The 16,698-nt window shown below is 38.1% G+C and overlaps 1 protein-coding gene and 1 long non-coding RNA gene across 3 annotated transcripts in view; one reads left to right on the top strand and one right to left on the bottom strand.

Moving 5' to 3' along the window:
* The window catches only part of pip4k2ab (phosphatidylinositol-5-phosphate 4-kinase, type II, alpha b), a 68,462-nt gene extending 66,510 nt beyond the window's left edge, over positions 1 to 1,952 (bottom strand). For both annotated transcript variants that reach the window (XM_087240762.1, XM_087240761.1), the window contains exon 1: positions 1,119 to 1,952. In XM_087240762.1, coding sequence (XP_087096888.1) covers positions 1,119 to 1,274 — 156 coding nt within the window. In that variant the 5' untranslated portion in view covers positions 1,275 to 1,952. The remainder of the gene's footprint in view (positions 1 to 1,118) is intronic.
* A 6,680-nt stretch (positions 1,953 to 8,632) lies between these two features.
* On the top strand, positions 8,633 to 10,966 carry LOC147846331 (uncharacterized). Its single transcript, XR_015478447.1, has 2 exons — positions 8,633 to 9,364; positions 9,916 to 10,966. It is a non-coding gene; the product is annotated as an uncharacterized LOC147846331 (long non-coding RNA).
* The last annotated feature ends 5,732 nt before the right edge of the window (positions 10,967 to 16,698 follow it).

The following is a 16,698-nucleotide window of genomic DNA, read 5'->3' as shown; positions in this document are numbered from 1 at the left end:
GATTAATGATGGAACAACACATGTTAGTCAGCTCTTTAATGAGGAAGGGCTACTGCTCCGATACAAAGAATTTCTCACAAAATACAAAACTCCTTAAAAGTTTCTTAAAATCACTATAATAGGTGCTATTCCTTCTTGATTATACATGCTTTTTAACAACAATACAGCATAACTAGGACTTGTTACCATTCCAGAACTGATTAATACACCAATTGGTAAAATTTGATTTGGTAAAAAGATAAATAAAAACTATACAATAAAAGCTCTGTCAGTTCATCAAAAATGTACCACATTGGAACATTTTTTTGATCATTTATACTGGGAAATTTATGGTCCATACAGCATTTTTCCCCCTTCTAATAAGTTAAAGGTAATATATATTTTAAATTATCACACAACATTCACCCTGTCAAAAAGATTTAAATCAGAACTTGACACAACTTGCTCTCTTTATCAGAATAATGTGAAAACTCTTCCTCGCTTATTTGGACATGCAAACATGTGTCCCAATTTTGGCAAGGTGTTGATTTGATTATCTCTAATATTATTTTACAGAAATTTTCTGTAAATCCAAAAGAAATTATTTTTGTTGTTTTCATACAATTGCTAATGTCTGCTTTATAATAAACCTTATTCTAGTGTATTTATGTCGATTTTTATATTACTAAATGTAAATTTTGAAATTGCAAGCCCATTTTTGTTGCGTTTATGCAGGAGATTAAAAATTACAATTCCAGATTCATTTAACAATAAAGCACTCAAAACGTAGACAATGTGCAAATGTATTATGTATAATCTATTAGATCTCTATATTGCTGTTATCTATTTATTTTGCCCTCTTCGTCTCAATATTTTCGTCTACTTTATTTAACCTCAGTTCAGATAACCTATTGATATTTATTTGTTTTTAATTTTGATTTATGATGTATTTTTGCTCCTTTCCCCATTGTAAATAATCTAATGATAATTACTGTAAATGACGTGTACCAAACGTACAATATCCAATTATACAATTATACAATAAATGTTTAAACAGAAAACTGTCACACGTGCCTTAAATCCGCTCTGAGACGGAGCACCGCGGCTGTTATAAAGCTGTAGGAAAACGAAGCCCTTACCGAGTGGTTCACTCCCCACATCAAGACGCTGAGCAGCGGGTCGCTGGCCCGAAACAGCTTCACCTTCTGAGACACGAAATGCTGCTTCTTCTTTTTCTTCTCGGTTTTGGTTTTGCTGGCGATGGATGCAGCGAGGCTGCTGGCTGCAGAGGCCATGTTTAACACCGGGTAGGCTCGGATGAATGAAATCCCTCTCTGCGCGTGGCACTATGGCGATGTCTTGACACAAGCTGTTCACGATCAGCAGCGCCCCGCCGGATCTCGACACGCTCTTCGTCCCGTTCGTTATTCAGTGCATCGCGTTCACGCATCCCTCTGCAAACGCGCAGCGGAAGAATGATGAAAACTCTCGGAAATCCACCAACTCACACCAGCTAACCGCTAGCTGTCATTGACGTTAGCTTGAAGGTTACAGTTGGCTGGGATGTGTGCTCTAACGTTACCAGCTCATTCACACTCACACTTCTGTAAAACTAAATCGGTAAAGCATCCCACAAGCTCGAATGAACGATATCCTTGTCCATCGTGTGGTTACAAGTCAAATTTAACCAACTGTAAACAGTCCCACAGATTCGGGATGCAGATATTTCACACCAGTCCTCTACAAAAAGGTGTGTCGCCTCATTTAAATCATGGCGAAAACCGTTAACAGGCGTAGCTTCCGTTTGAACCCCTCCAAGCGTTCAAAACCAGTAAAAATCGACTAAATACAAATAGGAAACAACTATTGTCCTGCAAAAGTCAAGTCCTGATGAAGCCCAGGCATCAGCCGTCCACTGCGCCTGTATGCAGCAGCTGGACCAGGCTTTACTGCCTCTCTGACAGCTCTGCTTTAGCTCAACTCAGCACGTTGACACATAAATCTTGTGTTTCACGTAACGCTATTGGCCCGGCGCCACTCGCGCGTACATGCGGCTACAACATGATGAAATCCGAGAGGTCCCATTGGTTCCAGCATCTCGATATTAATGGTTTGGTCAGTAATATAAATCATCTTATGGTCAGTCTGCGGCGATATTTTTTCCCCTTTCTGTTTTGGTAATCTAATCGAAGTCCACACAAAACACGTCGCCGAGGACGTAAAACCAAACAATTCCATAGGCTACCACGTACCTGCGGCGTAAAACAGCGTAGGTGGATTTAATCAAAATGTTGGATTATCAGTGCATCTAAAGTCACATGCATGCCATCTTTTAAGTATAACGAGTATTTTGTGCGCATATAGATACAAGCATGAATATAAGGAAACCTAAATCTAATTAATTTTACGTGCGCTAATTAATTTTAGCTTATTAAAAACCAGTTCATACATTTATAAATAGACCTGTATTTTATTTAAATTAAACACATGTTGTACACTGATTCCCATGAGAGGACTCGTATCAGCAGCCTAATGAAATATTTATATTGAGCGGGTCGCCTCATGGGGGCAGACATGTTTTAGCTATCTCGGTTGCCTTGTATAATAATTAAACCTGATGGCAGATCGAGCTTTTTGCAGTGACATTAGTAAATGAAACCACATTAGTTTTGTTCCAAAAAAGGTAGCAGTAGCCTAATTATAACTGAGATGATGCAGCATAAACAAACTGAGTACACCTATTTACTGGCAATGCACTTTTATTCTGTCTTTCTTTTTAGGTTTGTGTTTCTAATAGTCTAACATACACACAGCCATGCGAGATTAAAGGGACAGTTTCCCAAAAAATTTAAAGTTGGTTATACTTTCTTTCAAGATGGACTTGCACTGATTTATGATAATCCCATATGGCTGAAGCCTATAGCTTGCCAGACTGTATTAACATGTTCGTACTGTCACACTGTAAGATCTCAGTAGTCACAATGTCAAAGCCTACAACAATCAAGATGCACCAAACACGAACAAGCAAGAAGTCTCATCTGGAGTATGATGTCATCCATCTGTGACACCTTCAGTAACCTATATATTCTGAAATGGTAGGCTACCTTACAGCAGCATGTACAACATGTAGCTTTACTTTTGTTCCATAACATGTCTTGATAATAAAACAAAACCACAACAACAATTGAAAAAATCTTTATAGTGTTTTCAAGTTGTCTCACTTGTGTCATCAGGTTTGCGCTTAAGGCTATCAAAGATACAAGTATTTATCTACATTAAAACATCAACGAAGATTTTAAGCTGCATTTATGGAGCGAATATTATGCCAAAACAATCTGAATTTGAATTTTGTTAATATTCAAGTTATGAAATTCAAATTAAAAAATTAAAATTCAAAACAAATTGTAATGGAATATAAAAATGCACATTTATTAAATTACAATTGTTAATAATTCAAATGAACACAATTCAAATTCAAATTGTTTTGGCATATTATTAGCTCCATACTTTTACACGTTTATAAATTGCAGTGAAGTTAATAAATAGTTTGCTAAACATTATCTTTAATGTTTCTGATGCACATGATGTAGCAATAATGACATATACAGTGCTCAGCATAATTGAGTACAATTACAAAGTACAAGCCAATGCTGTTCTAATACAGGCCGATCTACCGTTTGGAGAAACAATACAACAAGCACACTCCTTTTGTAATCAAACAGCATAAGCTCGGCATAAATTCTGATGTTGTTTCCAAAGGCTGCAAATTGAAGGTCATGTTGTAAATAATTTCAGTTTCTTGCACAAATCAATCATTTGCTTCGTAAGACCTCAATGTACAAATCACAATAAGAAATGTACCGTTGCATTAAAACTCATTTAAATAAATACATTTTACAAATACAAATAAAGATTTACGTTTGTACAAAATGATTAACCCTTTAACAGGCATCATATCCATAGGTTATCATTGTTTTTTAATTGCTTATTAGTTGTGTTCAACAATTGATTATTCAATCCAAGTGTGGTGTGGGCCAAGAAAAATAAACCTTAAAGGGTTAATGTAAAAATGTAAATTTTGAATGTGTGTTTTTAAGGCTTCAACAAACTTGGTAAGACTTTATTTTGATGGTCCCTATTGCACATTTTGTTGACCAAAATTTGCATTGCAACTACATGCCAATTACTTCTCATTTGAGTATTAGTAGACTGTCTGCCTATCTGCTGATACAGCTCCTTCAACAGACATTTAACTGATTATAAGAAACTTTACACTAATCCTAACCCCAACCTAACAGTGTACTTATAATCTGAGGAGAATTAGTTGGCATGTAGATGCAATGTAACTTAAATTCAATAATAAAATGATGTTAGCATTACTTAAAAGCACAGGTTTCACTGAGTAAAGGAACATTAAAAACCTGCATTATTAAAATAAATAATTACATTTTACTAAAAAAATAACAGTTTTGATAAATTTAAAACTACAAGTTGAAAATCAAATTTAGTTGATGTTACTTGAAAGTGCAAGTTGAGAACATGCAGAGTCTAATAGGACAAACTAACCCAAAATGAGTTTGAAATACTTAAAAAGCTTACATAAATAGTTGCCTTAATTTTTTAAGCAAAGCAAACACAGTATTTTTACAGTGTATGGTCTGCAGTATTTGTCCAGTCTAGGCTAAAGAAATTGTGTATTTGCTCATTGTTCAAACTTTTATTATTATAATTATTTAACTTATTTAAAATGAGCTGTAACAACACAATTCTATTTTTTTGTTGTTGCAACAACTCAATAGTTTTATGTTCAATCCACCTAAATTCATTCATTCATTCATTTTCGGCTTAGTACCTTTATTCATCAGTTGTCGACACATTGGAATGAATCGCCAACTTATCCAGCAAAGGTTTTACACAGCGGATGCCTTTCCAGCTGCAACCCATCTCTGGGCAGCATCCATACACATTCATTCACACTCATATACTAAGGACAATTTAGCCAACCCAATTCACCTATACCGCATGTTCTTGGACTGTGCGGGAAAACCGGAGCACCCGGAAGAACCCCACGTGAACATGGGGAGAACATGCAAACTCCACACACAAATGCCAACTGACCCAGCCGAAGCTCAAACCAGCGACCTTCTTGCTTCGATCCGACAGCCCTTACCACTGCACCACTGCATCCCCTTTACCTAAATTTGTAAAATTAATTTTTGCTTGGTTATGTTTTCCCATGCAACACAAGTTACTCGTCATGTCTAATCCAACATTTTTTTACAGTGTAGAAACTAAATTAGACAAAATGTGTGCAGTTACATATAACACTGCCCAAACATAGAGAAACAACACAGACACAACAGAAAATTCATAGCAAGAGTAGCAGGTGCAAAACACAAACAACAAACATGAATAAAGCTAACAATGAGTTGGAAAGTATCAGAGAAAAGTATGACTTGTAGTACTGAGTAAACAGAAGACATTATGTTCTGATTTAAATTCAGAAAATGTTATCCTGCTAGCGGCCAAAAGTTCCATATGAGCCATGAAAATGACCTATTGCCCACTGAAGGAGCCATGACAGATTATATCTAGGTGCAGTGAGAAGATTACACCCTGAAGATCGAAGTGATTGAGATGGAACGCAAGGCAAAAGTAAATCAGCAAGGAGCAAGGCCATTGAGTAATTTAAAGTCAGGCAGAAGAATTTTATAAATAATGTGAGATGACAGGTATAGCCAGTGAAGGTTAAATCAGACAATGGTGGTGTGAGCAGATCACTTAGTCAGGGTTATTATTCTTGCAGTGGAATTTTGAATGTATGTAAGAGAGAAACTGAGTGCACTAAAAAAAAAACATTGAAGTAGTCAGTCTGCAGTGTAATAATAGGTTGCACTAATGATGCATCTTTGGGTTATATGGCGAAGGTGAAAAAATGCCATTTTGAAAAGTGTATTAAAGTAAGATTCCAGAGTCAGTGAAAGATCAAGAGTGATCCCCAAATTACAAACAGTGGCTGATGGGAAAAATGTTGTAGAATCAAGATTAAAGCAGAGAAGTCTTTAACTCATTGACACACAGTTAGCGATGTGGTTTGATGGATAGAATCTGAATGGCAAGCAGTATATACTGTATGAGCAATATCACAGGAGTATAAGTGAATTGAGTATGGTGGGAGGCGTGTCCCACCAGTGACGATATACAGCTATATCTCAGAGATTTCCCAGTATTTCTCTGTTGCAATCAGGAGATCACAATAAATAACCCTGAAAAATGCCAAAGCAAAGCAAACATACCAGAAACACTACTAGATTACTATGGTACAAATACAGCACTACAACCAGTTTTTGTTGGGCTTGTTGAAAGTCTCTTTACAGTCCAATGTTAATGATTACAGAATATGATCTGTATGTGTTTATATGTATTTTTATATTCTGGGTAAGGCGTACAACTAAAAAATGTTCACCCAATTAAATATTGTCGGGCCGACAATAATTTCCCGGAATTACTCCCATAATTCAGATGAGTAGCTCAAATTGTGTCAACAAATGCAGATTTGGGCTTTTGCGCATCTCTGTTCACGCATATCATTAGCGTGTGCATGCCTGCATGAGCGCAGCGCGTTCACGACACATACACATTAGACATATGCTGAATTAAATTTTTTAAACTCCTGAATCAATATTGGAGTTACTTTTGCATGACGGAGGAAGGTCTGAGACTGCATCATGTCTGCAGCCAGACTCTGTTGGTGATTTAAGGAGGCATAGCTTTGAAACATTCCCTCCCCTCCCGTCCAAAGCTAATATGCTAACCGATTAGCATTTTGGCAGATCACCTACTGCACCTTTAAGCTACTTGAAAATGTATCTCCTCTCCCTCTGTCATCTTTCCATCAAGCAAATTTCTCGTGTTAGCCTAATTTTTTGGCAATGTCAGCGACCAGAGCAAGAGGTGGCAGTAACACATCAAAAAGTTTGTTGTCGACCACCGAAAAACAGGTAGAAGTCATTCTCGCCATCATATGGATCAGCTAGACACCGGCCTCACAGCTCAGTGAATGTAGGTGCCATCACTTATTGATCCATGATGGGTAAATGTATTTTGTGGACGCTACTTCGTTACTTGACAAGAAATAGCTTCCCTACTCAATAGCTATTTGATTTAGAAAGTAGCTATGCTACCTCCACGCTACTGAGAAATGTAGTTAGGCTAGAAGCGTCACTACTTGTACTGCCCAACACTGACTAGAACATACAAAAGAGAGTGATCGACTTAGAAAGTCACTTATCAGTTTAATAACAATTTAATCAGCTGTAGTTTCCTCCTTTAGGGGGTTATTATGCGGTCTCTGTCGCCATTTTGTGGTGGAACGCTAATCGTCTTTGCTCAATATGACAGGCTGATGGACTGATGGATTAAATATTTAATATAGGCACTATCCTTATAAATAAACTGCATAGTGGCAATCTAAACAACTACAATCTTGCCTAAAAAGCCTCAAAAGTGCATTATGTTGTCCAACAGCTGCAATATTTGTCAAACTGTTGTGAGTTTATTGATCTGCTGTTACTCTATATGGGAGGAATAATACACGAGGGTGAGGAGGCTGTTATTGCAGAATATCAGCTAATCAGATTCGAGAACCAGACAGAACTGTTGTATAAATCTGATTATCATCAGCATGACAATGTAAACCATGATGATAAATAATATATTCAAGAGGCGTCCTAATAAACATCAATGGGCCTATAGTACAGAGCCCTGGGGAACACCCTGTCAAAGTAGAGCAGTATAATTGTGCATATGTAGTATTGCCCTTCAGTAAGATAGAACCAAGATAATGCAGCACCTATAGGACATCTGGCAGGACAGCAGTAACTATTGACAGACCGTATCAAATGCTGAGCTGAGGCCGAGTAACAGGAGAATGGTAAGAGATCATTGATAACCTTTATTAAAGCAGTTTCAGTACTGTGATGCTGCGAATGGAAACCATATTGAAATTTGTCAAACTAGCAAGAAAGAGACTTTTATCTTTCAACCTTTTACATTTTTATTTAAACAAATGGTCAATTTTTTGGACACAGTGGTGGTTAGCACTGTCGCCGAACAGCAAGAAGGTTGCTGGTTCAAGTTCTGGCTGGGTTAGTTGGCATTTCTGTGTGGAGTTTGCATGTTCTCCCCGGGTACTCCGCTTTCCCCCACAGTCCAAAGACATGCGCTATCTGTGAATTGAATAAGCTAAATTGGCCATAGTGTATGTTTGTGGAGTGTGCATGGATGTTTCCCAGTACTGGGTTGCAGCTGGAAGGGCATCTGCTGTGAAAAACGTATGCTGGAATAGTTGACAGTTCATTCTACTGTGGTCACCCCTGATGAACAAAGGGACTAAGCCGAAGAAAAATGAATGAATTAATGGTAAATTTTTGACTTTCAACATGCAGGAATGGAGCACTGTATGAAGAAAATCATTAATACTGCTACAGAAAAAAACTATATTATTTTAGGTCAATTATCAATTTTAGATACTAGATGATAGAGACAACCACCAGTCAATCCGATCAAACATTTGAAATGGCAACAAAACTATTCCTAGTGTTCTCCCAAATGCTAGTCTGTCTGTGTTCTGCTGCCCTCTTTAGGCATTAGGATATGAAGGTAATTCAGTTGCGAAACTCGAGAGCTTGCAAATGTAAATGTGAGCACTTGTGATAATAATATTTGTATGTGTAGGTTGAAATGTACACTTACAGCTCTGATGTGAACAGCTGAAATCCTCGATTTGCACACACACACAACAATCCACACACTTGTGTTTTGAATTGGAAGTTGCAGATTAATAGTTGTGTATTTGTAAAATGTCATTCACAAATACAAAGTGACAGACACACGTGTGCACGGCAAATTTGACTGCATCTTCGCTCTACAACCACAGGTCGGCACTCACAACCTCTCAGATTCGTCAGTACAACTACAAATCTCCCGCGCTCTGACTTTTGCTACACATCTCCCGCGATCTCTGTAGCAGAACTCATTTGTGCACTCGCAGATGCAGAGGCGTGAGCAGCGCGGGGCGGGGGAGGGGCGGGGCTGGTGTAAAGCTGTTTCATTGGCTGAAGACTGACCAATGAACAATGCCAGCAGCCAACAGGACTGAGGTGCAAAATAATCATTTGCCACGATTATTTTATTATTTAGGGTTTATTTAAACTCTTTTCTGAAGAGATTTTTGTTAAAAATCATAAATTCTGTGGAAATGTACATACCAGTAAAAGAGCAGCAAAGCCAGTTTATTGGCTACAGCCAGCCAATGAGATGGGGCGTTTCTGTTTGTCAGCACACAGGGCAGCTCACGTTGTTGGAGGCCTCGAGCAATCAGAGGGTAAGTTATGATTTTTTAATAATTATCTATATGTTCAATACTGTTAGCTAAGCTAAGGACTGTGCTGGGTGCTTCTCTTGTTTGTTTTTTTTATATAAGAAACAGTTTTGAGTTATCTAGGAGCTGCTTTCAATCATGTTATATGGTTCTAAAGATAAGATTCAACCCACATGAAATAAGTTGTAATAGCATTTATAGTAAACAATATTACGTTTTTGAACCATACTAACTATAATAAACTGTATTATACTGTATATATTGCAGTATCTACAACTTTGTTAATGAATGCAACAGCACACTGTAGTATTAACTAGCATAAACTTTAATAAATTGAAGTATATTTACACACACACACACACACACACACACACATTAATAGCAATTAAAAATAACACTAGGCGTTTCAGTTTCTTACAGATCATACCGGTTTTGGTTATTATAACCTGCATCATGTCTATCTATCCATCTATCTATTTACATGTTTGTGTACAGTGTGTCCTTTATATCACTTTTTTAATTATGAACGTTACTAACTATAGGTTATTTCTCAGTTTCCTGTAAGGATGGAGTGACAGGAGAGATCAGCATGTTTCAAGTCGATGAGGAACTCAGAGAAGCTGCATAGCTTGAATAGGATGTTATTTATGCTAAAGATGACATGAGGATCCAGCTCATCTACAAACACTTCAAAATGATTCAGATCGTTCAAGAGGAAGCCGACTTTATTTTCTCTTTTTACCTGCCAAGATGACTACAGATTTGAACAAAACACACACTCACCCACACACACAACTTTTATTTTGATAATTGTTTAATGTAGTATTTTTACACTTTACTGTAAAGCAGGGGTGTCAAACTCAGTTCCTGAAGGCCCGTAACCCTGCACGTTTTTAGTTGAAACCCTGCTTCAACACACTTAAGTGAAAGTTTTAAACAAACCTGAAGGACTCAATTAGTTTGATCAGGTGTGTTTAATTAGGGTTAGAACTAAACTTTGCAAAGCTGCAGCCCTCCAGGAACTTGGAGGAGTTTGCCCTCCAGGAGTTTGACACCTGTTCTGTAAGGGAATGTAATTTGTCAAATAAAATTTACAGTCCAAATAAGTGCAGTGCAAATGTCTAGTTACTTGTATTGAAATATTTCAGGGTTTTTCCTTGTTCATAATGAGATGGAGGTGGTAAATCCAACTTCATCATTACCCATCAAATGTTATCTCCTCTTTAATACTTTGCTCAAGCCTTAACTAAAGGTCAGAAAGCAAGCCATTGTGTAAAGCTGGTTGATGCTCGCTGTAATAGAGAGAGATGATGACTGTTCAGCTTATGTTGCTTAACCCTGCAGATGAGATGCTCAAAGTGGACCCTCAGCCAAGCGATGGACACTGTCTCCCTCACCTAGTTGCTCTTCCTTTGAACACACATATCATGTTGAAGAATGCAAGTTGTGGACCTAAATCAGATGTAATGCATGTAGATGTAAAAATTAGAAAGAAATGAAACTGCTTTAAAATGTATTAGGTTTTACATATAAATACGTGTTTTTACAGATTTGTTTCAACTTGATATTTGCATAATAAATGGCATTAGAATGTTTAGTTTTAAACAGATAGCTATATTTCAATTTTTTCAAGTTTAAGCTATATATATATATATATATATATATATATATATATATATATATATATATATATACACATACATACAAGTATACTTCAATTTATTAAAGTTCATGCTAGTTAATACTACAGTGTGCTGTTGCATTCATTAACAAAGTTGTAGATACTGCAATATATACTGTATAATACAGTTTACTATAGTTAGTATGGTTCAAAAACGTACTATTATTTACTATAAATACTATTACAACTTCTTATTTCATGTGGGTTGAATCGTATCTTTAGAACCATATAACATGATTGAAAGCAGCTCCTAGATAACTCATAACTGTTTCTTATATAAAAAACAAACAAGAGAAGCACCCAGCACAGTCCTTAGCTTAGCTAACAGTATTGAACATATAGATAATTATTAAAAATCATAACTTACCCTCTGATTGCTCGAGGCCTCCTGTTAGCGTTACTATTGGATGTGCCCTCAGACTGTCATGTCATGTGTTACCTGCTTCCCATATTTGGACATATGCAAATAAATGTATTCCGGTTCAGCAGAAAACCGAGGAGAGACGTGAGTTATTTTACCTCCGTGTAATTAAGATTATATACCGGTTACCATACACGAAAATGGCTGCGCCAACAGGTTATGGGCCCAGAAGAGATGTGAGTAACCGATGGAATAGATTGTGTTTCGACGGAGATGAGAAAAACTATGAACTTTGGGAAACAAAGTTTTTAGGACACATGCGGTTGCTAGGATTGAAAGAGACGGTGCTATCAGAGGCCTCCGCACATGCTGATGATGATGAAGGACCTGATAAAAATGAAGAAGCGTATGCAGAATTAATTCAGTACCTGGATGACAAAAGTTTGTCACTTGTCATGAGAGATGCCGCGGATGACGGTAGGAAAGCTCTGCGGATTTTACGGGCCTACTATGCTGGCAAAGGGAAGCCGCGAATCATTTCTCTGTATACCGAGTTAACTTCTTTACAAAAGAAACCAAGTGAGAGTGTCACAGACTATATTATAAGAGCTGAAACCGCAATCACAGCACTAAGAAATGCAGAAGAAACCCTTAGTGATGGACTTCTAATTGCGATGATTTTGAAAGGTTTGCCGGACTCGTTTAAACCGTTTGCAATACATATCACACAGAGTGATACAGAAATAACGTTTGCTGAGTTTAAAACGAAGCTGAGAAATTTTGAGAGTACTGAAAACTTCCACAGTGTCGCCAGTGAAGATAACGTGATGAAAGCAAATGCCTCCCCCTCGGGACGCAAGGGGAGAGAAGGGCTCGCATACTCGGACATTACGTGTTACAACTGCCAACAGAAAGGGCACAAAATGCGTACATGCCCAGCCTTAAACTGCAAACGACAGTGGTGTAATTACTGCAAAAGCTCAACACACAAAGACGAGAACTGTAGACGAAAAAGGAGAGATGATATTAAACTGGCTAGCGACAAGAACGATGATGAGGAACACACATTTATCTTCAAAGCCAGTGACTACAGATCATACGAAATACAGCGAAAAGGGCTGATGGTCGACACTGGCGCGACCTCGCATATCATTACTGATCTTAAGAAATTCAAACAGTTTGATGACAAATTCCAACCGGAGAAACACTACATTGAGTTGGCGGACGGAACAAAGGCGAGTGGAGTTGCGCAGAGAAGAGGTGACGCAGAGGTGCACTTGATTGACAGCGCGGGACATAAAGTGAAAACGATACTAAAGAACGCCTTGTATATACCATCGTATCCACAAAACATTTTTTCTGTTAAAGCAGCAACAACAAACGGAGCTTCAATCAGCTTTCAACAAGGACAAGACAAACTGACTCATAAGGACGGTACAAAATTTAGCATACATGAGTACAATAGACTGTATTATCTGAACACTGCTAATGGAGATGGTGATACTGATAGTTGTAACTCATGTTATGATATCCAAACCTGGCACGAAATTCTTGGGCACTGCAATTATGAAGACATTTCCAAATTGCAAAATGTAGTGAAGGGGATGAAAATAACAGGGAAGATTGATAAATCTAATTTAAATTGTGAGATTTGTACACAGGGTAAATTTGTACAGAGCCGAAACAGGGAGCCTGATACAAGAGCTAAAGCTGCACTCGAACTAGTGCACACAGATCTAGCTGGTCCAATTGACCCAGAAGCTAAAGACGGCTTCAAGTATGCTTTAGCATTCACTGATGATTACTCTGGTGCAGTATTTGTTTACTTTTTAAAAGCTAAAAGTGACACTGCAAGAGCAACTGAAAAGTTCATTGCTGACACAGCACCTTATGGGCGCATAAAGTGTGTTAGGTCAGATAATGGAACAGAGTTCACAGCAAAAGAGTTTCAGTCTCTTTTAAGTAAGAATGGTATACGCCATGAGACTTCAGCGCCATATTCGCCCCATCAAAATGGGACTGCCGAGAGAAATTGGCGAACACTTTTTGAGATGGCAAGATGCATGATCTTAGAGAGCGGCCTGCCCAAGATGTTGTGGACCTACGCGGTAATGACTGCTGCAGTAATTCGCAACAGGTGCTACAATAGCCGTATACACCAAACCCCATACTATGCATTGACTGGGAAGGAGCCTGATCTCTCTAAAATGAGAATATTTGGTTCAGTATGCTACGCATACAAACACGACAAAAAGAAGCTGGATGCTAGATGTGAAAAAGGGATTTTTGTAGGATATGATAAAAACAGCCCTGCATATTTGATTTATTATCCAGACACAGGAAAAGTTCTGAAGCACAGACTTGTGAAATTCATAACAAGATGTGTGGCTGATCATCAGACACAGACAGAAATCACAATGTCAGATGATGATTCTCATAGAGAGAGATATGTATCTCCCCAGTCAACACATAACATTACTAATGAGACGCCAGAAAAGACAACTGAGACAGAGAGTCAGAGTAGTGCTCAAACTGAGAGTGGTGAACAATGCGCACGTTATCCTAAGAGAAATAGGAGAGCCCCACAGTATTTGACAGATTATGTATCTGATGTGGAGAGTGATGATCAGATTCTTACTAATGTTGATTACTGTTACAGAATGTGCGATTTACCACAGACTTTTGAGGAAGCTATGAATTCCAATGAGTCTAAGATGTGGGTTAAGGCCATGGAAGATGAAATTAGCTCACTACAAGAAAACAATACATTTACCCTAACTACACTACCAGAAGGTAAACATGCAGTGGGGGGTAGATGGGTCTACTCTATTAAGAGTAATATAGATGAGACAGAGACATACAAGGCCAGATATGTTGCTAAGGGCTATAGTCAAGTGATGGGTGTAGATTACATAGAGACTTTCTCACCAACAGCAAATATCACATCAATTCGAGCCTTAATGCAAATGGCAGCACAATATGATCTTGAACTTCACCAAATGGATGTGAAAACGGCTTACTTACACGCTCCAATAGATTGTGAGATTTACATGGAGCAGCCGAAAGGATTTGAAGTCAAATCAAACAGAGGTGATAAACTAGTCTGTAAATTGAACAAATCACTGTATGGTTTAAAACAATCAGGACGAAATTGGAACAAAATGTTACATGTGTATCTCACTGAAAATGATTTCATACAGAATCTGGCTGATTACTGTGTGTACAGTAAGCGAAGTGGTAAAGACAGGGTGATCATAATAATCTGGGTAGATGATCTCATCATAGCTGCTAGTGACAACAGTTTACTGAAGGATGTGAAAGAAATGCTGACATCAAAATTCAAAATGAAAGATCTGGGAAAGCTCAAACATTTTCTGGGAATTGATTTCGATCAAAGTAAGGGAACTGTAAGGGTAAACCAGAAAAGATACATATTGCGAATACTGGAGAGATTCAATATGTTAGACTGTAAACCCAGATCAACACCATGTGAGCTGAAATTGGATTACGACAGTGATAGTGATCCTATTGATCCTAAAAGGTATCGTGAGGCAGTAGGTAGTTTGATCTACCTAATGACATGTACTAGACCTGATCTAAGTTGGGTTCTTAGTAAACTATCACAGTATTTGTCCAAACCAAACGAACAGCTCTGGTCTACGGTTAAACATGTTATGAGGTACTTGAGGGGTACAATTGATCAGGAGCTATATTACAAGAAAAGTGATGAAAAACTTAAACTTGTGGCATATTGTGATGCTGATTTTGCCTCAGATCTAAATGACAGAAGAAGCACAACAGGGTATTGTTTCAGCCTTTCTGCAAATGGTCCTTTGATCTCTTGGAAGTCAAAGAAACAGTCCACAGTAGCTCTATCGACATGCGAGGCAGAGTATATGGCACTGACTGTAACCACACAAGAAAGCATGTACCTTGTACAGTTATTGGACAGTATGGAAAATGACTGCATGTATATGCCTGTACAGATTTTTGAGGACAATCAAGGTGCCATTGCACTATCAAAGAATCCAGTGTGCCGTCAAAGATGCAAACATGTGGATGTACGGTATCATTTCATTCGATCGGCACTGAGCGATGGAAAAGTGACTGTTGAGTACTGTCCCACAGAAGACATGGTAGCCGATGTCATGACTAAACCAGTGACAAAGTTTAAGCTGGAAAAATTCAAAGGTTTTTTGTTTGGTATGTAAATCGAACATTTGTGTTACCATATACAGTTTGTATACTGTACAGTATGAGTGCAAGTGGGGGTGTTAGCGTTACTATTGGATGTGCCCTCAGACTGTCATGTCATGTGTTACCTGCTTCCCATATTTGGACATATGCAAATAAATGTATTCCGGTTCAGCAGAAAACCGAGGAGAGACGTGAGTTATTTTACCTCCGTGTAATTAAGATTATATACCGGTTACCATACACGAAAATGGCTGCGCCAACACCTCCAACAACGTGAGCTGCCCTGTGTGCTGACAAACAGAAACGCCCCATCTCATTGGCTGGCTCTAGCCAATAAACTGGCTTTGCTGCTCTTTTACTGGTATGTACATTTCCACAGAATTTATTATTTTTAACAAGAATCTCTTCAGAAAAGAGTTTAAATAAACCCTAAATAATAAAATAATCGTGGCAAATGATTATTTTGCACCTCAGTCCTGTTGGCTGCTGGCATTGTTCATTGGTCAGGCTTCAGCCAATGAAACAGCTTTACACCAGCCCCGCCCCTACCCCGCCCTGCGCTGCTCACGCCTCTGCATCTGCGAGTGCACAGATGAGTTCTGCTACAGAGATCGCGGGAGATGTGTAGCAAAAGTCAGAGCGCGGGAGATTTGTAGTTGTACTGACGAATCTGAGAGGTTGTGAGTGCCGACCTGTGGTTGTAGAGCGAAGATGCAGTCAAATTTGCCGCGCACACGTGTGTCTGTCACTTTGTATTTGTGAATGACATTTTACAAATACACAACTATTAATCTGCAACTTCGAATTTAAAACACAAGTGTGTGGATTGTTGTGTGTGTGTGCAAATCGAGGATTTCAGCTGTTTACATCAGAGCTGTAAGTGTACATTTCAACCTACACATACAAATATTATTATTACAAGTGCTCACATTTACATTTGCAAGCTCTCGAGTTTCGCAACTGAATTACCTTCATATTAGGATGCCATTATTCTCAATGACTCCTGACAGGTACTCAATATTACGTAAATGAAGAATCATCTAGCTGCAATATTCACGTGTCAGCAGAAAAGTTTTGATGACCAAAACTCATTAACAA

This window comes from Danio rerio, chromosome 2 (genome assembly GCF_052040795.2).
Source record: "Danio rerio strain M-AB ecotype USA chromosome 2, GRCz13ab, whole genome shotgun sequence".
In the NCBI taxonomy this organism is placed as follows: Eukaryota; Metazoa; Chordata; class Actinopteri; order Cypriniformes; family Danionidae; genus Danio; species Danio rerio.
The sequence above is the reverse complement of the archived record's forward strand: the minus strand, read 5'-3'. Positions and strand labels throughout refer to the sequence as shown.